This window comes from Rhea pennata (genome assembly GCF_028389875.1).
Source record: "Rhea pennata isolate bPtePen1 chromosome 34 unlocalized genomic scaffold, bPtePen1.pri SUPER_34_unloc_1, whole genome shotgun sequence".
NCBI classification, from domain to species: domain Eukaryota; kingdom Metazoa; phylum Chordata; class Aves; order Rheiformes; family Rheidae; genus Rhea; species Rhea pennata.
The window spans coordinates 90,234-117,189 of record NW_026907590.1 but is presented as its reverse complement, the minus strand read 5'-3'; the positions used below and the strand labels follow the sequence as shown (position 1 = coordinate 117,189).

The 26,956-nt window shown below is 69.1% G+C and overlaps 3 protein-coding genes across 6 annotated transcripts; all 3 read right to left on the bottom strand.

Moving 5' to 3' along the window:
* Positions 1-835: 835 nt before the first annotated feature.
* On the bottom strand, positions 836-2,743 carry LOC134154075 (nicotinate-nucleotide pyrophosphorylase [carboxylating]-like). Its single transcript, XM_062600737.1, has 3 exons — positions 2,062-2,743; positions 1,655-1,786; positions 836-1,345 (listed from the first exon to the last, which is right to left on the bottom strand). The coding sequence occupies exons 1-3, from the start codon at positions 2,614-2,616 to the stop codon at positions 1,142-1,144; spliced, it is 891 nt and encodes a 296-aa protein (XP_062456721.1). The 5' UTR covers positions 2,617-2,743; the 3' UTR covers positions 836-1,141.
* Positions 2,744-3,861: 1,118 nt separating this feature from the next.
* ATP2A1 (ATPase sarcoplasmic/endoplasmic reticulum Ca2+ transporting 1) lies at positions 3,862-15,731 on the bottom strand. 4 transcript variants are annotated; one of them, XM_062600715.1, is made up of 23 exons: positions 15,534-15,731; positions 13,934-13,951; positions 13,775-13,857; positions 13,091-13,195; positions 12,256-12,394; positions 11,773-11,853; positions 11,551-11,636; positions 11,169-11,466; positions 10,199-10,365; positions 9,693-9,781; positions 9,348-9,450; positions 8,899-9,030; positions 8,186-8,311; positions 7,884-8,102; positions 7,313-7,648; positions 6,696-6,916; positions 5,960-6,162; positions 5,794-5,879; positions 5,359-5,492; positions 5,165-5,282; positions 4,947-5,064; positions 4,367-4,409; positions 3,862-4,035 (listed from the first exon to the last, which is right to left on the bottom strand). In XM_062600715.1, exons 1-22 carry the CDS (start codon positions 15,649-15,651, stop codon positions 4,405-4,407), a joined length of 2,985 nt encoding a protein of 994 aa, XP_062456699.1. In that variant the 5' UTR covers positions 15,652-15,731; the 3' UTR covers positions 3,862-4,035; positions 4,367-4,404. The 4 variants fall into 4 exon arrangements, with proteins under 4 accessions (XP_062456699.1, XP_062456698.1, XP_062456702.1 ...); XM_062600714.1 differs by lacking the exon at positions 4,367-4,409; XM_062600716.1 differs by lacking the exons at positions 3,862-4,035; positions 4,367-4,409; positions 4,947-5,064; positions 5,165-5,282; positions 5,359-5,492 and adding an exon at positions 5,504-5,646.
* A 3,143-nt stretch (positions 15,732-18,874) lies between these two features.
* On the bottom strand, positions 18,875-26,043 carry SH2B1 (SH2B adaptor protein 1). Its single transcript, XM_062600747.1, is given in 10 exon segments — positions 18,875-19,514; positions 19,709-19,805; positions 21,493-21,664; positions 21,744-21,955; positions 22,784-22,990; positions 23,069-23,390; positions 23,475-23,576; positions 23,671-23,784; positions 23,786-24,585; positions 25,963-26,043. Coding segments are annotated over 9 exon segments (1,968 nt in total). The 5' UTR covers positions 24,509-24,585; positions 25,963-26,043; the 3' UTR covers positions 18,875-19,495.
* Between the last annotated feature and the right edge of the window lie 913 nt (positions 26,044-26,956).

Below are 26,956 nucleotides of genomic sequence, written 5' to 3'. Positions count from 1 at the left end.
GCAGAGACATGAGGATATGGGGGACATGGGGGTGTCATGGGGATACGGACATGAGGAGACAAGGGAACATGGGGCTATGGGATGATATGGGGACACAAAGGAGGCCATAGGGATATGGAGGAACATGGGGACAAGAGCAGGATATGGGGGGACATGGGTGTGTGTGGATATGGGGGGGACATGGGAGGCCATAGGGTCATGGCAGGACATGGAGGGACAGAAGCAGGGCATGGGGGCAGAAGAGGATGGAGGGGACACAAGGTGTCCTGGGGGGGGCATGCAGATGCAGGATGATAAGGGGGACATGGGAGGCCATAGGGACATGGGGGGGCAGTAGGTCTCAGCCCTGCTCTCCCCCAGCCTGGAGGAGCTGCTGACCACCCAGTGTGACCGCTTCACCCCTGAGGAGGTGAGCAATGACCCCCCCCCCAGACCCTAAACACCCCCAGACCTTAACGGCACCCCCATGCACCCTAAATACCTCCCCCAAGACCCTGAAACACCCCCTCAGAACCTCAAATACCCCCCAACACTCCATTGACCCCTCCCTCATGGTGCCCCCCAGATCAAGAATATGTGGGCTGCCTTCCCCCCTGACGTGGCTGGCAACGTGGACTACAAGAACATCTGCTACATCATCACCCACGGCGAGGACAAGGAGGGCGAGTGACCCCCTGACCCGGACGCCTGGGTCCCTGCCTGGATGGCTGCCCCCCCCCCCCACCATGGTGCTTCCCCCTTGAGTCTTAACCCACTGGGAATAAAGCGCCCTTTTTTCACCCACTGCCTTGGGGGGGGGGGGCATGATGCAGATGACAGAAGTGATGGTGAGGAAGGGTTTATTGGTGATGGGTGCCTGGGGTGGGGACCCGGGAGGAGGATGGGGTCATCAGGAGTCCCTTTCCCCATAGGGCCTCCCCAGGGACCCCAGGATGGGGATAGAGGTCCTCTGGGGTCCCCAGCGGGTCCCTCCCCAAGGGATAGCCCCAAGGACCCCAGGATGGGGCTGGGACATCACCCAGTGACCCTGGGAACAGGGCTCAGGTGCCCTGGGGGCCCTTCTCCATGAGATAGGGCTGGGACATCCCCAGGGACCCCAGAATGGAGAGGGAGGTCCCCTCTCAGCCCCACGGGACGGGGCTCAGCAGGGGCCATCGCCGTCCCCAGGGAGGACGCGGAGGGAGAAGTCGAGGGCCGGGGCGGCCTGGGTGAGGCTTCCCATGGAGACGACATCCACGTGGGGCCCCAGGAAGTGGGGCAGGTTGGCCTCGCTGATCCCGCCGCTGGCCTCCACCGTCACCCTGGGGTGGGCGGCCTTCACCGCCGCCGCCGCCACCTGCAGTGCCTTGGGGGGAGGGGGGGGACAGTGCTGGCTCTACCCCGTCCCACGCTGTGGCCGCCCCATCCTGCCCCACGGCTGCCCCACCCCACACCATGGCCACCCCATGCCGTGCCATGCTACAGCCAACTCATCCTTCACTACAGCCACCCCACGCCATGCCATGGCCACCCCATCCTGCCCCATTCCACGCCGCGGCCACCCCGTCCTGCCCCACAGCTGCCCCATTCCCTGCCATGACTGCCTCACACCACGCTGCGGTCACCCCATGGCCACCCCATCCTGCCCCACGGCTGCTCCATGGCTCCCCGCTACCTCCGGGTCGAAGTTGTCCAGCATGACGATATCGGCGCCGGCGCCGGCCGCTTCCATGGCTTCGGCCACGGAGCCGCATTCCACCTCGAGCCGCAGGGCGAAGCCGGCCACCCGCCGGGCCTCCCGCACCACCTGGGGGCCCAGGCGTCTGGGGGGCTGCAGCAGCGCTCCCACGTGCCCAGCCCCATGGGGATGGACCCCCCTGCCCCACTGCCCAATGCCGCTGCACCCCAGGACTGGAGTTTCCTCCCACCAGCCCCAAAACAGACCCAAGATTGCCACCACCAGCTGCCCCCACAGCTATGGGTCCCCCCTCCCCAGACTCCCCCAGCTGCCCCCATGGCTATGGGTCCCCCCTCCCCAGACTCCCAGCTGCCCCCCGGGGCCATGGATCCCGTGGCGGGTACCTGGGCCAGGGGGACCCCAGCAGCCAGGAGATGGTTGTCCTTGAGCATGATGGCGTCGGCCAGGCCATAGCGGTGGGGGTGGGCGCCCCCCACCAGCAGTCCGTACTTCTCCACCAGCCGGAAGCCCGGCGTCGTCTTCCGCGTCCCGGCCACCGTCCCTGGCCACCCCGCAGCCCGGGCTCGCCCCACAGCACGGGTGGCCGCCGTGGCCACCCCGCTGCAGCGGCCTAGGCAGTTGAGGGCCGCCCGCTCGCCCAGCAGCACCCCGGCCCCAGGGCCCTGCACCTCGGCCACCACGGCCACCGGGGCCACCAGCTGCCCCTCGGCCACCCGCCGGGCCACCGTGCACCCTGTGGCGGCCCACACCGCCTCAGCGAAGGGCAGTCCTGCCAGGACGCCCGGTGACTTGCAGAGCAGCTGGGCCCGGCACGGCGCCCGCCCCACGGCCAGGGCAGCGTAGTCAGGGCCCGGGGCGTCCTCCTCCAGCCAGGCCTGGGCTAGGGCCTGGAGCCGGGGGGCTGGCAGCAGTGGGGAGAGGTCCAGGGGGCTGTCCATGGCTCAGGAACCTGTGGAGATCATAGAGCGCTGCCCAAGACGTATCAGAGTGGCTGCCAGGGCGGCGCTGACGCCTGGTGGGGCTGTAGGGCACTGCAGGCCCAGTAGGGCCCCATAGACACCTCTGAGTGGCAGAGTCCTGTCCCATAGACTCTCAGAGTGGGCCTTACCCCCACAGAAACTCTCTGGGCACCAACGTTCTGCGCCATAGAGACTCTTGGAGTGGGCCTTGTCCCCTAGACATCCCCTGGCACTGAGGTCCTACCCCATAGACACTCCTGAGCACTGGAGTCCTCCCCATAGAGACCCTCTGTGTCACCCTCTGCCCTATAGACACCCCTGGCACTGAAGTCCTGCCCCATAGACGCCCCCAGCAGCATTCCAGCTCCTTACGTCTCCTTCCTGCCCTATATCTCCCCCCACCCTGTGCCTTAGGTCCTGCCCCACAGTTGATCCCTGCCCCGTAACTTCCCCCACGCACCTGAACCCAGCCCTAGAGCTGCACCATGGTGCTCTCCCCTTCCCCCACTCCCGGACACCTGGGCCCATAGCAGCCACCCTCCCCCTGGGCTGTGGGAGAGCAAAGTCCACCTCCAACTGGCCACGTCTCCCGGTGCCCCTGCCCCACACCGAAACCCCCAAACCAAGCCCGGGCCCCACGCTGGGTGGGTCATGGGTTGGGGGACGCACACTGTGGTCTCTGGACCCCCACTGACCTGCAGAGCCGGTGGGGGGTGAACGGAGCCGCCCGGGGTGGGGGGGGGAGGCTGGGGGTGGGATGAACCCCATGGCACCGCCCCGGGCTTTGGCCACTGTGGCCCCGTGATTGGCCAGCTGGTGCCCCGCCCCCTTGCCTGGCTCCCACCCCTGGATTCGTGAATGGAGTCCCCCAGCCCCACGAGCTGCTCCGACCCCCCGGCGGCCTCTGCCATGGACGCGTGTCCCGCGTGCGTGTCCTGCTGCCATGCGAGTCCCCATGTGTCCATGTCCCCACATGACCCCCCCTCGCGGGTCCTGTGTCCATCCCCACGGCCATGCATGAGCTCCTGCCACAGGGGTCCCCATACAGCCCCCCCCACCACGCATGTCTCCTTGTGCCTGTGTCCCCACATGATCCCACTGCCACGCGTGTCCCATGTCCATCCCCAGGGCCATGTGTGTCCTCCTGCCATGCGTGTTCCCACGTGACCCCACTGCCACGCGTGTCCCCCTCCCTGAACCCCCCCGTGAGACAGGAGCCAGGGCTGGCAGTTTCCCTTTAATGGCAATAAATAAGCGGCGCCAGGGGGCAGCCCCACAGCATGGGATGGGGTGGCCCCACGGCGTGGAGAGGGCCCCACAGCATGCGGGAGCCAAGCAGCTCCAGGCATGGGGGGCCCTGGGGTCACTTCCGCCTCCTTTGGGTGTCCTCGGCTTCGGCTGGGGTGGGGATGGGGACACAATGTGAGCGGGGCCCAGCTGCTTCCCACCACCCCCCAACCTCCACCCACCCCCCCACTGCCATCCTCTCATGGGCAACATGGGTGCAGAGGGGTGACAAGGACCCGGGGGGTGATGGGGACACAGGCACGGGGTGACAGGGACACGGAAAAGGAACGAGGACACAGACATAAGGTGACGGGCACCTGTGGGGCACTGGGAGACACAGGGTGTGACAAGAGTGATGGAGACACAGCCATGAGGTGATGGGGACATGGAGGTGATAGAGACACCAAGGGTGACAGGGACACAGCCACAGAGTGACAGGTACCTGTGGCCAGGCCCAAAGACGATGGAGGGGACATGAGTTTATGCTACAAGAAGGGAAGAATGAAGAAGAGATGGTGATGAGAGATGGAGGGAAGGATGGAGGGAAGGATGGAGGGAAGGATGGAGGGAAGGATGGAGGGAAGGATGGAGGGAAGGATGGAGGGGTGGTGAGATGGTAAGGTGGATGGAGGAAGTGATGATCAAATTGCTGGAAGGATGAACAGAGCGATAATGATACTGTGGGATGGAGGGACAGAGTGACAGTGGGCAGAGGGATGGAGCGATAGCACGATGGTGGAACTGACTGATGGAGGGACAGACTGAGGCAGCTGGTGGGATGAAGAAAGGGCTGGACAGTGCAGCAGAGAAACGCAGGGATGGAGCAACGCAAGAGCTGCCTGGATGTCGGGCTCTGTGGCCTGTCCCAGCCCTGGGGAACGAGGTGTCCAGGCTGGGTTGGGGCTGATGGACGCGGAGATACGGGGAGGGACGGAGGAAGGGAGGGGACGAAGGGCTGGGAGGGTTGGAGGGGCAGGGCACAGAGGGATGGAAGGATGTTAGGGCCAGGGCCGTGTCCTCACCCTCCAGGTAATTCCTGGCGACGAATTTGAGTGCCTCGTCCAGTAAGATGACGGGGAAGGAGATCTTCAGCACCATGAACCAGTGCATCGCGTCCAGAGGCGTCAGCTTGAAGATCATCTGCAGCAGGGTGGGGGGGTGACAGAGGGACATACTGAGTAGTGCCAGCCCCCCAAAATCCCCTCCCCAAACCCCTCCAGTTCCCCTGTCCCCTGCTTACGGGCAGTGGGTCAATGTAGAGGATGACAAAGTGGAGGGACATAGAGAGGCAGATGGAGCCGACGAGCCAGATGTTGACCCAAGGTGGCATGCGGATGAGGGACTGGTTCTCAGAGAGGCTGCGGGGACAGGGGGGACACAGGTGGGATACGTTGGGGGACATGCACGGTGGGGACATTGGAGATCGTCCCCTACCTGTTGAGGGCGTTGCACATCTCAATGGTGACCAGCACGGAGAGCGCCATGGTCATGGGCACCGGCGACTCGAAGACGTCGCAGTCGAGGCCCTCAAACTCCGCGTTGTGCTCCGTGCACTGCATGAAGTGGGTCTGCGGGGACCCCGGGTCACCGTGTTGTCATCGTGGGGACACATTGGGGGGTCATTGTGGGCACCCCAGGGTCACGGTGGGGATGCCAGAGTCCTCATGGGGACAGCAGGGTCATTGCAAGGACGGCAGGGTCACGATGGGCACGGCACAGTCGCTGCAGGGACCCCAGGGTCACCATGGGGATGGCGGGGTCATTGTGGAGACCTCAAGTGAGGTCTTCGGCGGGGACAGCAGGTCACCAGTGGGGACAGGACACTGGGGACGCGATCACAGGGGACAGCGGGTCGCCAGCATCACTCACCAGCTGATGGTAGGTGACGCCGGGGCCGTCCTCGGCGTAGAGGAACCACCAGGCCGCGGCGCCCACGGTGGCGGCCCCCACATAGCCTGGGGAGAGCGGGGGGGACGGGTGTGAGCCGGGCGCGGGGGCGCTCGCCGGGGCGGGCGCGCCGGGGCGGACGGCTCACCCCCGATGGCCAGGTAGCGGAAGAAGAGCCAGCCGCTGATGAGGGGCTCCTTGGGGCTGCGGGGCGGCTTGTCCATGATGTCCAGGTCCGGAGGGTTGAAGCCGAGGGCTGTGGCCGGCAGCCCGTCCGTCACCAGGTTCACCCAGAGCAGCTGCACCGGGATCAGCGCCTCGGGCAGCCCCAGGGCCGCCGTCAGGAAGATGCTGGGGGAGGGGTCAGGGGGCGGGGGCCGGGGAGCCGGGGGCAGGAGAGCCAGGGGCATCAGGAGAGACCAGGGGGAATGGGGGAGAGCCGGGGATCTGGGGGGGATCAGGCAGGATCTGTAGGGGAGCCAGGTGGGGAGGACTGGGGGGAGCGAGAAGGGATTGGGGGGAGCCAGCATCAGCGGATCGGGGGAAACCGGGTCTTCGGGGACTGGGGGATCCAGGGGGAAGCGGGGAGATCGGGGGATCTGGAGGGAATCCGATGAGCATTGGGGTTGACGTGGGGGGATCCACGGGGGAGACGGAGGGGATCGGGGAATCCAGGAGGGCTGGAGGAGATCCAGAGGGGATTCAGGGGACCTCATCTCACCCGACGGCCCCGTCCCTCTTGGAGATCTGTGGGAGGCGTGAGGAGGATTGGGGAGGGCTTGGGGAGGGGATCGGGGCGTCCCAGCTCGCCGGGGCGTCGCGTCCTCGTGGGTGGCAGGGGTCTTGGGGGGATTCGGGGCAGGGATCCAGGTGTCCCAGCTCACCAGACCACCTCGCCCACGTTGGAGGAGATGAGGTAGCGAATGAACTGCTTCATGTTGTTGTAGATGGCGCGGCCCTCCTCCACCGCCGCCACGATGGTGGAGAAGTTGTCGTCTGCCAGCACCATCTCGGAGGCCGTCTTGGCCACGGCCGTCCCTGAGCCCATGGCGATGCCGATCTCCGCCTTCTTCAGTGCCGGCGCGTCGTTCACTCCGTCGCCCGTCTGGGGTCAGGGATGGCATCACCGGGCTGCCATCAAGGACCTCCCAGCCCCGCGGGGTCTCCCCGGGACAACAACGTCCAGACCACGATGCCAAACCCCCAGGGCCACCTTGAAGAGGTGCCGACTCCCCCAGAGCAATATCACACCCCCAGAGCGATGCCAGACCCCTAGGCCTGCCCCAGGGAGATGCTGGAGACCCAGGACTGCATCAGAGTGATGCTGGATGCCCTGGAGTGATACCGGCGCCAGTGCTGGAGCGATACTGGATAGACCAGACTGGAGAGACGCCGGACCCCGAGACCATCCTAGAGCAATGCTGGAGCCCCAAGCCCACATCGGAGCTATGACTGAGGCGCCTGTGCGCTGCTGGAGTCTCCTTCAGTGCCCTGTCCTCACCATGGCTGTGATCTCGTCGAAGGACTGCAGGAACTCAACGATCTTGGACTTGTGGGTGGGCTCGACGCGGGCGAAGCAGCAGGCACGGCGACAGGCCTCCCGCTGCTCAGCGGGCGGCAGGTCGTCGAACTCGCGGCCCGTGTAGGCCCGCCCCGTCACCTCCTCGTCCTCACTGAAGATGCCGATGCGGCGGCAGATGGCAATGGCTGTGCCCTTGTTGTCCCCCGTGATCATGATCACCCGGATGCCGGCGTCCCGGCACAGCTGGATCGAGCCCATCACCTCCTTCCGTGGTGGGTCCAGCATGCCCACGCAGCCCACAAAGGTCAGGTCCATCTGGGGGAACACGAGGACTTAGGGGAGACACATAGGACCAGGGACCCCACAGAGGGTGTTGCAAGGGGTCATATCAGACCAGTGACCCCAAAGAGGGGATGTTATACACCCGTACAGGACCAGGGACCCCACAGAGGGTGTTGTTTGGCAACACGGAATTGGGGAGCGCCAGGGAAGGGGTCCCACCTCCGTACAGCACCGAGGGTGCCCCCAAGTGCCAGGCTCCCGTCCTCACCTCATACTCAGCGAACTTGGTGGAGTCCTCCAGCATCATGTCCTCCTTCTTGGGAGGGGTGTCGCGGGTGGCCAGGGCCAGGCAGCGCAGTGTGTCCCGGCCAGTGCCCCACTCCTTGATGACGGTGAGGATCTTCTCCTTGATGATGGGCGTCAGAGGCACCCGCGTGGTGCCCACCCGCACGTAGTTGCAGCGGTCGATGACGCCCTCAGGGGCTCCCTGTGGAGGGTCGATGTGAGGGAGATGAATGCGGGGGGGGGGGGAGGATGTGGGGGAAACGGGCACAGGAAGGTGAGTCTCACCTTGACGAACATCTTGTTGCCCACAGCAGCCCGCGACGCCTTGGCTGGGGAGCAGTAGACAGACATGGACTTGCGGTCGCGGGAGAACTCCAGCGTGAACTCCTTCTTCATCAGCTGCTTGATAACCTGGGGCAGAGGGGATGCCGTCAGCAGGGTGTGGGGACACATGGACACCGAGACAGGGGTCAGCAGGACACATGGACATGGGAACAGTGGGACACTGGGTCAACAGGGCAGGGGCGCCCAGGAGGAGGGGGACAGCAGGACAGGGGATCAGCAGGGACATGGTGACATGGGGACAGCATGACACAGAATGAACAGGGACATGGAGGCCACAGGGAGAGCAGGACACAGGATCAGCAGGGACTTAGGGGACATGGGGACAGCAGGACACAGGATCAGCAGGAAAATGGGATCAGCAAGACACAGGAGAAATGTGTGGGGGACACCAGGTCAGTAGGGACATGGGGGGACTTGTAACATGGGGTTAAAGGGGACACGGGGAAGACAGTGGGGTGGGACATAGGGCAATGGGGGGACAGGGTCAGCAGGAACAAGGTGGGGACACAAGGTCGGTCGGTGGGGACATGGGGAGGACAGCGGGGTCAGCAGGGTCTGGGGGAAACGGGATGGGATCAGGGAGGACAGCAGGACACGGAGGGACAAGGGGCCTGGGAACAGCAGGGACACGGGGGACTCGGCAAGCGGCTTACGGAGTTGCAGGCGTTGGCCCGCTCCACCTTGGAGAGGCTCCGCACGTCAGTGTTGAAGACGTTCATCTTCTCCACGAGGCAGGTCAGGGCCGTCTCTGTCGCCTCCCCCACCTTCTCGTAGATGCCTTTGGACTATGGGTCTGGGGTCAGCGCGGGCACCCAGAGGGGCCCAGGTGTCCTGGGGCCGGGCAGAAGGACGGGCACCCCAGGGGGATCCAGGCACCCTGGTGCCGAACGAGGGGTGCCAGGAGGAACAGGGAGACTTGGCGGGTCCCAGGGTGGGGATGAGGGAACCTGGGGTTTGGGGGGTCCTGGAGAAGGACAGGGAGCGGATAAAGGATCCTGGAGACCCAGAGAGGGGTCAGGAGGGGACCCACAGGGATGCGGAGAGGACGGGGACCCTGGGGGTCCCAAGGGGGCACCAGGAGGCAGCGTGGGGATGGCCTCACCTCATTGTAGTCAAGGGAGGAGTCGTTGCAGAGGGCGCAGATGGTGGCCAGCTCCACCAGCCCGTCGTACTGCCCGGCCTTCACGTGCTTCTCATTCTTCATCCTGGGGGCGGGACGGGATGGCTCAGGGACACGGAGGACACCACCGGGGGCCACACCTGCCGCCGCGGGTGCCCCGCAGCAGATGGGCCAGCGACCCCACAGAGGAGACTGCTATCAGCCCGCTGGGGACGTGGACCCTGAAGAGCGGGGTGTTTGCCTCCTGTTGGGGACAAGGACCCTGAAGGGGAGGCTGTCCTGAGCGCGTCTGGCATGGGGGGGGGGGGCCTGGGCCCAGTCACTCACACTTCTCCCTCGGGGGCGTAGGTGGAGCCGGTGACGGAGAACTCGTTGAGGGAGCAGGCGTCGCCCTCCACCTTGTCCACCACGAACATCTGGGGGCAGGGAGAAGAGAAGGGTCAGGAGCACCCTGAGGGCCATGGGAAAGCTTGAGGGCAGCTGCTGGGGCACCCTGAGGGGCCACTGGGCCATCCTTGGGTGTGTCGGGGCTATCTAAGGGTCTGCTAGGACATTCCAGGGGCTGTCAGGGCACCCTTGGGGGATGTCAGGGCATCCCAGGAGGATGTCAGGGCATCCTGCAGGGCTGTAGGAGCATCCTGGGGGATGCTGGCGCATCCCGAGCGGATGTCAGGGCATCCCTGGAGGACATCCTGGGGGGCCCTCAGGACCTCCTGGGGGATGCCTGGGCATCCCACAGGGATGTCAGGACATCCTGGGAGATGTCAGGGCATTCCAGGAGGACGTCAGGGCATCCTGGGGTGCTGTGGGTGCTGGGGGGTGCCCTGGCTCACCTTGCAGACAGACATCTGGTTGGTGGTGAGGGTGCCAGTCTTGTCGGAGCAGATGACGGAGGTGCAGCCTAGGGTCTCCACGGAGGGCAGGCTCCGCACGATGGCGTTCTTCTTGGCCATACGCCGGGTGCCCAGTGCCAGGCAGGTGGTGATGACAGCTGGCAGCCCTGCAGTGGGGCACCGGCACAATCTCAGCCCCAGGCCCCACTGCTCCAGCCCAGGCCCTCACCTCAGGGAGGCCTGATGGGGCCAGGAGAACTGGGGCTGGGGGCTGTAACTCCATATGGGACCAGGCAATGGTGTTACGAGCCCACGTAGGTCCCAGAAACGGCATTAAAAGCCCCCGTGGGATCAAGAGAAGGTGATGAAGTCCCTGTGGGACCTTGGGAAGCATTACCAGCTGGGGAAGGGTGCTACGAGCCCGTATGGGGCCGGGGAAGGCGCTACAGCCACGTATGGGGCTGGGGAAGATGCTATGAGCCCATATGGGGCCAGGGAAGGGCACTACAAGCCCATATGGGGCCAGGGAAGGGTGCTACAACCACGTATGGGGCCGGGGAAGGGCACTACGAGCCCATATGGGGCCGGGGAAGGGCGCTACAACCACGTATGGGGCCGGGGAAGGGCACTACGAGCCCATATGGGGCCGGGGAAGGGCGCTACAACCACGTATGGGGCCGGGGAAGGGCGCTACGAGCCCATATGGGGCCGGGGAAGGGCGCTACAACCACGTATGGGGCCGGGGAAGGGCGCTACGAGCCCATATGGGGCCGGGGAAGGGCGCTACAACCACGTATGGGGCCGGGGAAGGGCGCTACGAGCCCATATGGGGCCGGGGAAGGGCGCTACAACCACGTATGGGGCCGGGGAAGGGTGCTACGAGCCCATATGGGGCTGGGGAAGGCGCTACAACCACATGTGGGACTGGGGAAGACGCTATGAGCCCGTAAGGGATGGGAGCCCCGCAGACCTTCAGGGATGGCAGCGACAGCCAGAGCCACAGCGATCTTGAAGTAGTAAATGGCACCGCGGATCCAGGAGCCGCCGTGGACGGGGTCGTTGAAGTGGCCGATGTTGATGAGCCAGACGGCCACGCAGATGAGCGAGATCACTTTGGAGAGCTGCTCCCCGAACTCATCCAGCTTCTGCTGCAGCGGCGTCTTGTCCTGCTCCGTAGCTGCCATCTCGTCCCGGATCTTCCCGATCTCCGTGTTCACCCCTGTGGCCACCACGATGCCCACGGCCTTGCCCGCCCCGATGTTTGTGCCCTGCGGGGAGGAGGGACAGCGACGTGAGGGGACCAGGGGGATCGAAGGAGACGTCGAGGGGACGGGGGCTGCGGGGACACTCACAGAGAAGAGCATGTTCTTCTTGTCCTGGTTGACGGCCCGGGGGTCGGGGACCGGATCCGTGTGCTTGATCACGGAGACGGACTCGCCTGGGAGCACGGGTCATGCGTGTGCCGCGGGTGAGCACGCGTGTACAGCTCCGTGCATGCACCCTCTTGTGCAGCCCCGGCCCCGTATCACACGTGTGTGCATGCAGTGCACACGCATGTGCGCCCCGGGCCGTACCAGTGAGGATGGACTGGTCCACACGCAGCGTTGTCGACTTGATGGAGATGATCCGGATGTCAGCTGGGACCTTGTCTCCCACTGCGGGCACCATGGTTACTGGAGGATACTGGGAGCTCCCGGGGGTTAGTGGGAGTTACTGGGAGCACTGGGGGCTACCACAGGAGCTCCTAGCACCCACTGGCGGTTACTGGGAGTCCCCAGTAGTTACTGGGGGTCACTGGGAACTCCTGGAGGGTCAGTGGGAGTTCCTGGAGATCACTGGGGGGGTCACTGGGAAGCTCCTGGAAGGTCACCAGGAGCTGTCAGTGGTTACTGGGGGTCACAGGGAGCTGCCAGTGGTTACAGGGGGGTCATTGGCAGCTCCTGGAGGGTCACTGGGAGCTGCCAGGGGTTACAGAAGGGTCACTGGGAGCTCTTGGAAGGGCACTAGGAGCTGCCAGCGGTTCCTCAGCCCCCTCCCTGTCCCTGTCCCCGCCTCACCGGCCACCTCGGCGATGTCCCCGGGCACCATGTCGCGGGCCTTGATGCGCTGCACGGCCTTGCGGTCGGCGCGGTACACCTTGCCCATCTCGGGCTCGTACTCCTTCAGCGCCTCGATGGCGTTCTCGGCATTGCGCTCCTGCCGGGGCCGGCGGCCGCTCAGCCATGGGGCCGCCCGCCGGGCCGCCCTGCCCCGGGGTCCCCTGGCCGCAGGGCCTGTCCCCGCGGCCACAGCCCTGGCCCTGTCCCGTGGTCCCAGCCCTGGCCCTGGCCCTGGCCCCACAGCCCCAGCCCCGTCCCCGTGGTCCCAGAGGGGCTCCTGTGGCCTCGTCCCTGCCCCTGTCCCCATGGCCTCAGCCCTGTCCCTGTCCCTGTGGTCCCAGAGGGGCTCCCGTGGCCTCGTCCCTGTCCCTGTCCCTGTGGCCACAGTCCTGTCCCTGTCCCTGTGGTCCCAGAGGGGTTCCTGTGGCCTCGTCCCTGCCCCTGTCCCCATGGCCTCGTCCCTGCCCCTGTTCCTGTGGTCCCAGAGGGGCTCCTGTGGCCTCGTCCCTGCCCCTGTCCCCATGGCCTCAGCCCTGTCCCTGTCCCTGTGGTCCCAGAGGGGCTCCTGTGGCCTCGTCCCTGTCCCTGTCCCTGTGGCCACAGCCCTGTCCCTGTCCCTGTGGTCCCAGAGGGGCTCCCGTGGCCTCGTCCCTGCCCCTGTCCCCATGGCCTCAGCCCTGTCCCTGTCCCCACGGCCCCAGTCCTGTCCCTGGCCCCGTGGCCCCAGCCCCGTCCCTGACCCTGTCCCCGTGGCCCCATCCCCATGTCCCCAGCGCTGCAGCCACCCTCCTACCTGCCAGACGCCCACCACAGCGTTAGCGATGAGGATGAGGAGGATGACGAAGGGCTCTACGAAGGCGGTGATGGTCTCCTCGCCCTCCTCAAACCAGGCCAGGACCTAGGGGGGGATGGGGACAGGGACAGGTCACCGTGGGGGTCGCGTGGCCCCGGATCGCCTTTCGCTGTCACGCGAAGGGCCCAGCTGTCCCCGTGGCAAATGTCAAGACGCCGCGGGGGGGGGGACACGACACACACACACGACGAGGGCCGGGGGCAGCAGCGGCGCCCGGGGAGGGGACACCCGCGTCCCACCCCCCCGCCCGGGGCAGCTGCCGACACTTGAGACGTCGCGGCCGACACCGGATCCCCCCCGGGGCCCGATTCCAGCCCCAGAGGTCACCGCCAAGGACAAGGCAGCGGCGGCCACCTCCTTCCGCCCCCCCCCCAGCCCCGCTGCTCCTCAAGGGGCCCAGGCGTCCGGGCGGTGCCCCTGGCACGGGCAAAGGGACCCCGGATCCCCCGGAGCTGCTCCTGCCCCGCTGGGGCCTGCTCCCCCAGGAGGGGCCCAGGCGTCCGGGCGGCACCCCCGGCCTGGGCAAGGGGGGCCGGGAGCTGCTCCTGCGGCTGCGCCCCGCTGCCCCCCCCCCCCCCCCCGCCGGGGCCCAGGCGTCCGGCCCTTCCCGGCCCCCCCACTCACGAAGGAGATGCAGGCGGCCAGCAGCAGGATTCGCACCAGCAGGTCCTCGAACTGCTCCACCACCAGCTCCCAAATCGTCTTACCTGGGGGCACGAGGCTTCAGAGGGCGGCCGGGCCCCCCGCCCGGACGCCTGGGCCCCCCGCGCCGGCGGCACTTACCCTCCTCGGCCGGGAGCTCTGCGACGGCGGCGACGGAGCAGGGAGAGAGGCGTCAGGGGGCTGCCGGGGACGGCGCTCTCCCCGCGCCCCCCCACCCCTCTCTGTCTGTCCCCCACGTCCCCCCACTCGCTGCTGTGACCCACGTCCCCCCGCAACCCCTCCGGGCGCCCCCGTCACCCCGCGCGCAACGCCTTGTCCCCACGGCCCCCCCGCCCCCCACAGCGTCCCGGGCTCCCCACGGCGCCCCTGGCCCCCCCGCCACGGCCCCCGCGTGCCCCACAGCGTCCCGGGCTCCCCGTGGTGCCCCGGCCCCTCCTGGACCCCCCCGTCCCAGCCGCATCCCCATTATGCCCCACATCCCCAACTATGCTCCCCAGTCCCCAGCCTCCCCGTGTCCCCCCGTGTCCCCTGCCCCCCATGTCCCACGCTTCCCATTGCACCCCACATCCCCCCTTGTCCCGCGTTCCGCTCCCTCTCCGTCCCCCGCTCCGCGTTGCGCCCCACGTCCCCCTCGTCCCGTGTCTGTGTCCCCCCACGTCTCCATGTCCCCGCTCGGCGTTGCGCCCCACGTCCCCCTCGTCCCGTGTCCGCGTCCCCCCACGTCTCCATGTCCCCCACTCCTCACTACGCCCCACGTCCCCCTCGTCCCGTGTCCCCGTCCCCCCACGTCTCCATGTCCCCCACTCCTCACTACGCCCCACGTCCCCCTCGTCCCGTGTCCGCGTCCCCCCACGTCTCCATGTCCCCCACTCCTCACTACGCCCCACGTCCCCCTCGTCCCATGTCCTCGTCCCCCCACGTCTCCATGTCCCCGCTCCGCGTTGCGCCCCACGTCCCCCTCGTCCCGTGTCCTTGTCCCCCCACGTCTCCATGTCCCTCGCTCCGCGTTGCGCCCCACGTCCCCCTCGTCCCATGTCCCCATCCCCCCACGTCTCCATGTCCCCCACTCCTCACTACGCCCCGCATCCCCCTCGTCCTGTGTCCCCAGCCCCATGCGTCGCTGCATCCCCCTGCTCCCCACTACGCCCCACATCCCATCCCCCTGTCCCCCCATGTCTCCCTGCTCCTCACTATGCCCCACGTCCCCCTCGTCCCGTGTCCCCGTCTCCCGTCTCCACATCCCCCGCTCCGTGCTGCGCCCCATGTCCCCCTCGTCCCGTGTCCCCGTCCCCCGTCTCCGTGTCCCCCTCTCCGCGCTGCGCCCCACATCCCCCTCGTCCCGTGTCCCCGTCCCCTGCTCCCCGTTGTGCCCCACGTCCCCCTCGTCCCGTGTCCCCGTCCCCCCATGTCTCTGCGTCCCCTGCTCCCCGTTGCGCCCCACGTCCCCCTCGTCCCGGGTCCCCGTCCCCCCATGTCTCTGCGTCCCCTGCTCCGCGCTGCGCCCCACGTCCCCCTCGTCCCGTGTCCCCGTCCCCCCGTCTCTGCGTCCCCCTCTCTGCGCTGCGCCCCACGTCCCCCTCGTCCCGTGTCCCCGTCCCTTGCTCCCCGTTGTGCCCCACGTCCCCCTCGTCCCGGGTCCCCGTCCCCCCACGTCTCCGCGTCCCCCGCTCTGCCCCACGTCCCCCTCGTCCCGGCGCCGGCCCCCGCGCCGCGGGCTCACCGTTGTGGCCATACTTCTCCAGGCTCCGCTTCACCTGGTCGGGGGAGAGCCCCACGCTCTCGGTGACCCCGAAGTAGGCCAGGCACTCCTCCACCGTCTTGGCGTGGGCGCTCTCCATGCCGCGGGCTCGGGGGGGGGTCCGGGCGCCCTCGGCGCCGGCGCCCGCGCGGGGGCTTATGAGGGGCCGCCCGCCCCCGGCCCCCCGGGGCGGCCCCGGCTGACGCCGCCGCTGGCACGGCCGCCCCCCGCCCGGGCCGCCGCGGCCCCCGGCGTCACCCGCGCCCCCCCGCCGCCCCGCGCTGCCGGCCCCCCCGGTTATTTCTGGCCCTGATGGACAGGCGGGACCTGGGCGCCGGGGGGCAGCGCTGCCCGGGGGGGCGGGGCGGCGGGGGGGCAGAGCGGCCGCCCCACGGACACGGGGGATTGGGGAGGGGGGAGCCCACGGGGCGGCACCTGGACGCCTGGGCCCCTCTCGGGGGTCCCTGTGGTCCATGGGTCAGAGTGGGGACACCTGGACACCTGGGCCCCTCTCGGGGGTCAGCAGGGCCCGTGGGACACAGTGGGGACACCCGGACCCCCAGGCCCCTCTCGGGGGTCAGAGGGGCCTGTGGGGCAGAGTGGGGACACCCATGGGCCCCTCTCCGGGGTCACTGGGGTCCATGGGGCACCTGGACCTTTCTCAGGGCTCAGTGCAGCCCATGGGGCATAGTGGGGACACCTGGGCCTCACTTGGGGGTCAGTGGGGCCCGTGGGGCCCAGTGGGGCACCCGGATGCCTGGGCCCGCTTGGAGGGGCCGCCCCAGGGGCCGAAACCAGATCTGAGCTCGAGGCGTAAACAGGGATTTGGTGTCCGGCCCGCGGGGCCGTGGGGGCTGGCGGGGTCGCCCCCTGCCCCACGGCAGCCCCACGGCCGGGGGGCTCCGGGCATTGACTTACAGCCCCACCAGGCCATGTCCTCGCGCCCGGGGTCACAGGCCCCCCTGCACCCCCAGGCCGGGGAGGGAGCCCAGGCGTCCGGGCGGCCCAGCCCTGCCCCCGTGCCCCGGGCACCCCGGGGGGCGTGGGGCTGCCCCACGGTGCAGGGGGCCGGGGGGTGTTGGGTTCCCAGCCGTAACTCGAGCCCCACCTGCTCCCGCCCGGCTCCAGTTACCCCAACCTTGGCCTTTGGCAGAGTCAGCACCGGGGGGGGGGCCTGGCCTGGCCCCACAGCCTGCCCCATAGCAGCCTGGGACCCCCCTCCACCTCCTAACCTGCCTGGCAGAGGCCGGGGGGCTGAGGACACCCCCCGCCCCACAGCCTACCCCAAAGCGGGCTGGGGCCCCCTCCAGCCCTCAGCACACCATAGGGGCCAGGCTCCCCGCTGAGCCCCCCAGTGGGCCAGAGATCCCCCCGGCTGCCCCACAGCAGGCCGCGGGGGCCGGGTATCCCCAGCCAACCTCTAGCTGGCCACGGGGTGGATCGGGGGCCCCTATGCTGTAGCCCCGGGGGGCGGCAGGGTGAGTGGGAACCCCCCCCAGCTGCCCCACAGCCAGTTCTGGGGGCGGAGGGCAGCAGGCGCTGGGGGCGACAAGGGCCCCCAGCCCCATAACCTGCCCCACAGCTTGCCCAGAGGGCCCTCAGGGTCCTCCAGCCCCATAGCCCCACTGCCACCTGGCTGGGTGGCATGGCAACACGGAGCCCCCCCCCCCCCCCGAGCCACGTCCTGCCCCACAGCTGTCGTGGTGTCCGTGGGGCAGCACTGTGCCCTGCCCCCAGCCTGCCTCCCTCGGGGCTGTGGGGGAGGGAGATGGTGGGTATAAATCCCTGTCCCCAAGCCCCGAGCCCTGCCGAGGGCCCAGGCGTCCGGGGGTCCCGGCCGGGAGGGGGGCGGGGGGGGGGGAGGAGGGCGCTCAGCTTTACCCTATAAGGGGCCCGCGGGTGCCGGGGCCCAAAATAGCCGCGGGGGGGCCGGGCTGGGACAGCTGGGCCCCGGGATTAGGAGCAAAGTGCGAGATTTCCACCCCCAGGCAGCTGCTGGGGCCCCCCCGGAAGAGGATGCGGCGCCCCAAAACTGCCCCTGGGGAGCCCCTGCACGGGACAGGGACCCCCCAACTGCCCCAGGGACCCCTAAACCGCTCAAACTGCCCCTGGAGAGCCCAAAACCATGATGGGAGCCCCCAGTCCTTCCCTGCGGTGCCCCCAGCTGACCCAAACCTGCCCCACAGGTGTCCAAAGCAGGATGGAGACCCCCACGCTGACCCAAATCAACCCTCAGGGATCCCCAGATTGCCTAAAACTACCTCAAAACTGCCCCCAAAGACCCGCTAGCTGCCCCAAACCTGCTCTGGAGAGCCACAAAACCACCCAAAAAGCTGGGGCACGGAGCCCCCCAGATTGCCCCACATTTGCTCCAGGGATCCCAGAACGACCCCAGGACCCTCCCAAACGCCCCAATCTGCTCCCAGAGAGCCCCAAACTGCCCGAATCTGCCTTAGGGGTGCAAACTCGCTCCAGGAGCAGCCTCAGACTGCCCCAGAAACCCCAGAAACTGCCCCAAAACTGCACGTGGGCACCCAAACTGCCTCCACGCCCCCTGCAACTGCCTCAGAAAGGCCCCAGAGATCCCAGACTGGCTCTGGGGATCCCCAAAACTGCCCCCAAATGGGGACAAGGCCCCCCAACACCCCCCAGGGGTCACCAGTGTGGGATGGAGACCCCCAAAACTGCCTTTAGTCACCACTCAACTGCTCCAAAGCCCCCTAAGACTCAAGGTAGGGCCCCAAACTTCCTCTAGTATCCCCTAAACTGCCCCCAACCCCGCCAGACACCTAAGCTGCTCCAGAGACCCTCTGCATTGGGATATGGACCCCAAAATCACCCCACAGACCCCCAAAGACACCCCAGAACCCCAAGGCTATTCTGGGGCTCCTCTGCATTAGGATATGGACCCCAAAATCACCCCACAGACCCCCAAAGACACCCCAGCACCCCAAGGCTATTCTGGGGCTCCTCTGCATTGGGATATGGACCCCAAAATCACCCCACAGACCCCCAAAGACACCCCAGCACCCCAAGGCTATTCTGGGGCTCCTCTGCATTGGGATATGGACCCCAAAATCACCCCACAGACCCCCAAAGACATTCCAGCACCCCCAGACCTGCCCCAGGGATCCCCAGACCTGCCCCAGGGACCCTCAGTGACCTCCAGCCCCCCCCCCCCCCGCCCCGAGAGCTGCCTGAACTGCCCAGGTCTCCCCAGTCCCACCCCACATGGGCCACTCCCTGCCCTGGCCCAGGATATGGGGCGGCCCCTGCTCCGCCTGGAGAGGATCAGGACACCCCCCCCAGATGAGGCTGATGACTCTGGTTTTCTGCTTTTCTTTTAAAAGGCGCCCGCGGTTTCTGTACAAACCGACCCGAAACGGGAGGGGAAAATGGGACGCGGCTGTCAACCGGCCCCGGGGGGAAGCGGGAGGGCAAAACCCACCCCCTAGGGTGGGGGCAAAACCGCCCTCGGTAGAAAAATAAACCTCGGGTGCATGGGGGGGTCGGAGACGGGACACAGGAGCTATTTGTACCCCCCCCCCCGGCAGCCCCTGCGCCCTGTAGTGTCTGGGGGGGGGACCGTAACGTACCTGGGGGCTTGCAGAGGCGGTACCGCCGTGGGGGGTCCCTGGGGCAAAAAAGGGGGGCAAAAGGGGGTAGAAACGAGGTCCGTGAAGGGCAGGGGGAGCCGGGGGGCTCAGACGAACGAGTACTGGTTGCTGACGGCCCGAGTGTGTCCCGGTCCCCCGTCGGGGTCCTCGGCATGGGGGCCTCTGGCCCGAGGTGCCCCCCGGTCGCCGGAGCCATCGGCCGCTTCCTCCTCTTCTTCCTCCTCTTCCTCCTCGCCGGGGGTGTCCGGAGATGGGGCGGGGACCCCGGCGTCCAGGGGTGCCGGGGGCCCCCGTGGCGGTGGCGGCGGCGGAGCAGGGGGCGGCACGCTACGGGACGTGCTCGGCTCTGCGGAGAGACGGACGGGGAAGGGGGGGACGGACGGGCGGGCTGGCGTCAGCCGGAGCCGCGGGACTCCCAGGGACGTCCCGCGGCCGCCGGGGCCCCGCGGCCGCCGCTGTCCCCCCTCCCCGCCGCCCGCCGGGGGACCCGATGGGGGTGTGATGCTCTCAGGCACGCCGGGGCCCCCCGGTCACACTTACAAACAGTCACTCGTGCCGATGGAGATGAGCCCGGGCGAGTCGGGGCTGCGAGGGCTGGGCTCACAGGCGGCCGCGCGGCTCCCGGACCTGTCCCTGCCTGCAGGGAGGGCGCGGGAGCGGGGGGACGGGAGACAGAGACGCCCGTGAGAGACGGGACACGGCGGGGGGGGACACGGATGCAGGGACACACGGACAGGACGAGGGCTGGAGTGGCACGGCCAGCTCCCGAGAGGGAGGCAGGCGGATGGGAGCGCTACGGGCGGGTGGCACGCACACCGGGGGAACAGGCGGACGCGGGTACAGACACGCACAGGAGGAAAACAGGCAGACACGGATGCACACGGATGAGAAAGACGCAGACACGGGCAGACCAGAGGAACAGGCAAACACGGATGCACGCACATGCACAAAGGAAAGAGGCAGAGAAAGGCACAGTGGGGGGAACACCTGTAGAAGGGAAACGGAGACACAGCCACAACAGGGGGAACAAGCAGACACGGACGTGCACACACACGGAAGGCAAACAGGCAGACACAGGCACGTCAGGGCAAACAGGGAGCAACAGCTGGACACGGACACACATTTAGACAAAAAATATCCGGACGCAGGCACGCACAGTAGGAGAAACAGCCAAAGACGCTGATGCCTCGAGGTAGAAAAACACATGGGCACGGGCACACCCTGGGGAAAGGAAACAGCCAAACACGGACACACACTGGAGGGAACAGCCGGACGCAGACACGCACACGTGGAGAGGGGAGCAGCAGAGACGGGTGTGTACGTACAGAGAGGGAACAGCCAGGCACACGCAGACGGAGAAAAAGCAGCTGTACGCAACCAAGTGTGTGCGGAAAACAGACACTAACACATACGTCCCCAAAGGCGCAAGCTGAACGCACGTAAGCAGACAGAACAGCTGGACACGTGCACACGCACACAGGGGAGAACACAGTCGAACGCGTGCAGGCAGCGAGCAACAGACAGGTGCAGCCGCACGCACGCGTGGGGAGGAAATGGCTCGATACAGACACACACGTGGGAAAGGAGCAGCGGATGCGCACACGCAACGGGAAAAACCGGGCACGGACACACACACAGGTGGACAGGGAGCAGCTGGACACGGACACGTGGGCAGGGACCAGCCGGAGCAGCCGCGGGGAAGAGCCAGGGAGGAGCTCCCGGGGCACTGAGAGGGAGCCGGGGCTGGCGGAGCCGCGCGGCCCTGCAGCCCCGCGGCAGGGACGGAGCGAGCCGGCGGCCCCGGCCCGGGGACGGAGAGAGCCGGCGGCCCCGGCCCGGGCACGGAGCGAGCCAGCGGCCCCACGGCAGGGACGGAGCGAGCCGGCGGCCCTGGCCCGGGCACGGAGAGAGCCAGCGGCCCCGCGGCAGGGACGGAGCGAGCCGGCGGCCCCGCGGCAGGGACGGAGCGAGCCGGCGGCCCCGGCCCGGGGACGGAGCGAGCCGGCGGCCCCGCGGCAGGGACGGAGCGAGCCGGCGGCCCCGGCCCGGGCACGGAGAGAGCCAGCGGCCCCGCGGCAGGGACGGAGCGAGCCGGCGGCCCCGGCCCGGGCACGGAGCGAGCCAGCGGCCCCGCGGCAGGGACGGAGCGAGCCGGCGGCCCCGGCCCGGGGACGGAGAGAGCCGGCGGCCCCGGCCCGGGCACGGAGCGAGCCGGCGGCCCCGCGGCAGGGACAGAGCGAGCCGGCGGCCCCGGCCCGGGCACGGAGCGAGCCGGCGGCCCCGCGGCAGGGACGGAGCGAGCCGGCGGCCCCGCGCGCCCTCACCGTGCAGCCGCTGGGACGCCACGACGTAGCTGACGAGCGTGACGTCGCTGGAGCCGCCCGACTCCAGCGGGATGGGGTGCACGCGGAAGTGCTCCAGCATGTCGAAGATGGTCTGGAACCAGAGGTGCTGCACGCGGCACTGGGCGTCCTCGTTGAGCGAGAGCCGCAGGTGCTGGGGACGGAGCGACGGAGGGGACGGGGGCGTCAGTGCCGGCGGCGGCCCGGCCCCCCGGCTGCCCCCGGCGCCTCACCTTGGCCTTGCCCTGGAAGTTGAAGGTGAGGACGTACTCGCCCCGGCGCGTCTCGCTCTGCCGCACCAGGAAGACGCCGTGGCTGCTGGTGCCCCCGGCCAGCACCAGCTGGGCCGCCTTCAGCCGCGACAGGGTGCCGTGGAACCAGGGGTACTCGGAGAGCGGGTGCTCGGGGTCCCCCTCGCCCGCCTCCGCCTGGAAGAGGAAGGACCCTGCCGAGGGCCCCGAGAGCATCAGAGGCTGGAGGGGAAAGAGGGAGCCGTGATCCGCCCCGGAGAGCCCCGGCGCTGGGGCCGAGACCCCAAACCTGCCCCGGCACTGAGACCCCAAACCTGCCCTGCGCGGCACCAGGGCCGAGACCCCAAACCTGCCCCGTGCAGCCCCGGCGCCGGGGCCGAGACCCCAAACCTGCCCCGGCACCGAGACCCCAAACCTGCCCCGTGCAGCCCCAGCGCTGAGACCCCAAACCTGCCCCATGCGGCCCCGACGCCAGGGACGAGACCCCAAACCTGCCCCGTGGGGCCCCGGCGCCGAGACCCCAAACCTGCCCCGTGCAGCCCCCACACCGGGGCTGAGACCCCAAACCTGCCCTGCACGGCCCCGACGCTGGGGCCAAGACCCCAAACCTGCCCCGCGCAGCCCCGGCACCGAGATCCCAAACCTGCCCCGTGCGGCACCGGGGGCCGAGACCCCAAACCTGCCCCATGTGGACGCGGCACCGGGGCCAAGGTCCCAGACCTGCCCCACACGGCCCCAGCACCAATGCTGAGACCCCAGAGCCGCTGCACAGCACCCCATGGCTGGGGTGGAGACCCCAGACCCTCCCCACAGCACCCCACGGCCGGGACAGACACCCCAAATCCTTCCCTCAGCGCCCCACGGCTGGGACAGAGACCCCAGACCCTCCCCACAGCGCCCCACGGCCGGGATGGAGAGCCCAGACCCGCCCCACATCCAGGACGGAGACGTCTCCGCACACCCCAGGCGCAGGGCTGGCTCCATCCCCCCGCGGCCGAGGCTCCGTCCCCCCGGTCCCATACCTGCTCCGTCGGGGGTGTCGGGGAAAGGGGTGTGCAGCAGCCCGGGGGGGAAGGGGGTTTGGAGCCGCTCAGCTGCCTCCTCGATGGGGATCCGGGGGGGCAGCTCCGGGGGCAGCATCTCCATGGAGCCGAAGTGGGAGGCGGCGATGGAGACGGAGCTGGGCGACACGGAGGCCGAGGGGCGCTCGGAGAGGCCGCCGTAGGCGCCTGGGGGGGGGGCGGCGGGGAGGCCGTCAGGGGCGGCCGGGGGGCGCCGGGGCCGGGGCGGGGGGCGCCGGGACTCACCCTGCGCCAGGTGCTCGCTGCTCTCGCTGGGCAGCAGGGCCAGCTCCCGGCCGGGCGCGCTCTCCGCGTGGTTGAGGCACGGCGCCGCCGGGCTCTCCGCCTCCTCCCTGCGGCACACGGGGCGGGGGGACGCTAGCGTGGCGGCGCCGGGACGGAGGGGCCAGCGCGGAGGGCAGCCCCGGGGGGAAGGCGCCGGCGTGGGGCCAGGGCGCGGAGCGCGAGGGGCTCACCCTGGGCTCATGCAGTCCTGGATGTCGGCCAGCCACGACTTCATCTGCAGCGAGTCTACCGTCTCCAGGATGTACTCAAGCGAGTTCTCCATCTGCCCGCACGTGAGGAAGAGGAGGGGGGAGGTCAGCGCCCGCCAGAGCGGCCCCCACCTCACCCCCGCGCCCCGTCCGGGCACCTTCAGGACGAACGTGTTCTCCTTGTCGGGCATCTCCAGCGGCGTGGTGGTGCGCACGGCCGTCACCGCCGAGCACAGGATGCTCACGCGGGCCTTGGTGGCCTGCGGGGACACGCGAACGCACGCGGTGACGGGGACGCGGGGGCAGCGACGCCCAGCCCGGCGCGGGGGCCTCGGGAGCCCGCTCCGAGCCCACCTTGGGCGGGACGTAAAACTCCAGGGCGTAGCCGTCGCCGTCGCCCTTGCCGGCCTTCCGCAGCAGCAGGCGGCACCGCTGCCAGCGGGCCCGGCCCCCCCGCGCCGGCCCCAGGCCCGCCGTCGTCCGCCACGATGAAGTTGAGCACCCCCTCGCGCCGGACGCTGCAGGGCTCGGCGCGGGCGCCAGGGGCCCGGCCCAGGCGCAGGCGCTCGAAGCGCTGGGCCCAGCGCTCGCCGCCGCCGCCGCCGGCCGGGACCCCCTCGCCGGCACCGCCGGAGGAGTTGGAGTTGGTGTTGGCCCCGGCGGCGGGCGGCTCGTGGCCGCCGGCGGGCGGCTCGGCGGGGCCGCGCCACTGCAGCATGCCGCGGACGCTGCGGCCCACGCTGCGGAGCGAGAAGCGCTTGCGCAGCTTGGCCTTGGAGCCGGCGGCGGCGGCGGCCACGTCCTCGGAGCTGCGCGACTGGCCCCCCGGCAGCCCCGGGGCGGTGGGCTCCGGCGGCGAGGCTGCCGACGACTCGCTGCAGGTCTCGGAGGCGTCCCGGGGGCGGAGGGCGCCGGTGAAGGGGGCGATGGCGCAGCGGGGCGGGGAGGCGTCCCCGCCGCAGGCCCGTGTCACCTCGGCCTCGAAGTGCTCCACGAAGTGCTCGGCAAAGCGGCGGGAGAAGGCGGCTTCGGCCCCCGGGGCCCCGAACTGCGGGTTGTCGCTGACGAAGGCCCGGAAGCGGCGGGCGAAGTCCCGGGCGGCCGCCCGCGCGTGGGCCTCGCAGAAGTCCCGCCAGCCCGGCGGCGGCGGCGGTGGAGGCGTCCCTCCGCCGCCCCCCGCGCTGCCGTTCATGCCGGCGGGGGGCCCGGGCGCCCCCGCGGCCCGCGGCCCCGAGGCGCTGCGGACCCGGCAGCCGTGCTCCTCCTCACCTGCGGGGAGGCGGGGGGGTGGTCGGGGGCGGCGGGAGGTCCCTTCCCCACAGCCCCCTCGGGGCTCCCCTGAAGGCCCCCGGCTATCCGCCGAACGCCCCGGGACCGCGCAAGAACCCCGGTCCGCCCTGCTACGGCGCTCCTGCTTCCGCAAGGGCCCCACGGGGCCATCCCTGCCCCCCCAAAGTCCCCACATCTGCCCCCAGACCCCTCCTCTTCCACCCGGGACACCATGGATGTCCCAGACCTCCCTAGAGCCTCCAGATCTGCCCCCAAACCCCTCATTCTCCATCCAGGACCCTGCAAAACGTCCCTGACTCCCCAAAGCCAGCAGATCTGCCCTCGAGACCCCTACTCCTCCCTCTGGGTCCCCACAGGACCATTCCTGGCCTCTCAAAGTCCCTGGATCTGCCTCCCAAGCCCATCATTCTCCATCCAGGACCCCACAAAGACATCCCGGGCCTCCAGGAGCTCCTAGATTTCCTCCCCAGGCTCCTCTAGGACCCCACATGGACATTCTTGGTCTCTCAAAACTCCTGAATCTGCTCCTCCACATTTCTTCAGCTCCCGGTACCCCACAGGACCATTCCTGATCTCTAAACCCCCAAGATCTGCCCCTCAGACTGCTCCAGGACCCCACAAGGTTATTCCAGGCTCCCCAAAGTCCCTGGATCTACCTCTTAGCACCCCCTTCCACCTTCTAGGATGCCACAATGATGTCCCTGACTCCCCGAAACGCCACATCTGCCCTCCAACTCCCTCCTCCTCCCTCTGGCACCCCAAGCGGCCATCCCTAGCCCCCAAGGTCCCTGGATCTGCCCCCTAGCACTCTTTTCTCCATCCAGGACTCCACAGAGCCATCCCTGACACCCTGAAACAAGCCAAGCGGCTTTCCTCTCCCCTCTCGGACCTCACAGGACCATCCCTAATCTCCCAGAGCCCCCAGATCTGCCCCACAGGCCCCTCTGGGACTCCCCAGACCTCCTGGAGGCCCCAGACCTGGCACCCAGACCCCTACCTCCCCACCAGGACCCCATAGGACCACCCTAGATGCCCCAGAGTCCCTGGGCCCACCCCCTAGACCCCTCCTCTCCCCTCTGGGACCCCGCAGGGCCATCCCAGACCCCACGGAGCCGCCAGACCTGCCCCACACACCCCTCCTCTCCCCTCTGGGACCCCGCAGGGCCATCCCAGACCCCACGGAGCCCCCAGACCTGCCCCACACACCCCTCCTCTCCCCTCCGAGACCCCGCAGGGCCGCCCCGGCCCCGCTCCCCCCCGGCCCGCAGGACCCCCCGGGCCGCCTGGGACTCCCCGGCGCCGCCCCCCGGGGCCCCCGCCCGGCCCCCAACGGCCTCCCCCGGCCCCGGTGCTGACCATGGCGGCCCCGCCCCGCCCCGGCTCCGCGTCGCTGGTCCCGAGTGCGAACGGGGCGGGGGGGGAGGGGCGGGGGCGGCCCGACCCAGCCCCCCCTGCGGCTTCCACTTCCGGGGCTCCCCGCGCTTCTGCTTCCGCCTCCCGAGGTGGCGCCGGGGGGGTGGGGGGCGGGTTAGCGCGCCCCCAACTGACCATAGAGCGGGGGCCGCACAGACCAGAGCATCTGGCCCGGGAGCATCGAGATGGGGCAAGTCGGTGCAGAGCGCCCCCCTTCGCCGGAGCGCGGCGAGGACACGAGAGAGCAGAGCGCCCCCGACTGCTCACCATAGAGACGGGCCGCGCGGGATAGCAGCGCCTCTTTCTGCCGCTGGTCATAGAGCAGAAGGCTGAGTGTAACTAGAGCGGCTCTATAAGAACCATGAAGCTGAGAAGACGCAGGCAACCAGCGGGCCCCAAGAGAGCCATAGAGAGCCAGTTCGTCGTCGTCTTCCACGCCTAGACCGTCTCAGCCGCGCGCTGTGACCATAGAGAGGCGAGGCTAGAGAACCCCTCTGCGCTAACATAAACACCATAGAGCCAGCTCGTGGGGACTAGAGCGTCATCCTGTGTGAAACGTAAACTATAGGGCTTAGCGGCTGGCGGAGCCAGAGCGCCCCCTGGTGCTGAGGGCCGCCACGGGGACCCCCGTTACCCCGCCGGGGGGGGACACGCGCACACACACATCCCCGTTCCCGGCGGTACCTGAGGGGCGGCAGTCCCGGCGGGGTGGCGGTCCCCGCGCCGGTGGCGGTGCCGGGAGGCCCCGGCGGGGGGGGGCGGGGGGTTGCGTGGCTGAAGGAGGAGCCGGGACTCGTTCCCCCCTCCACCCACCCCCCCGCGGTGACGCGGCCGGCGGAGGGATCCCGCCGGCTGCGCCCGTGTCCTCGCGTGCCCTGCCGCGAGGCGAGGCGACGCGCGGCGCATGCGCCCCACGGCGCGCGGACCGCGGCCCCGC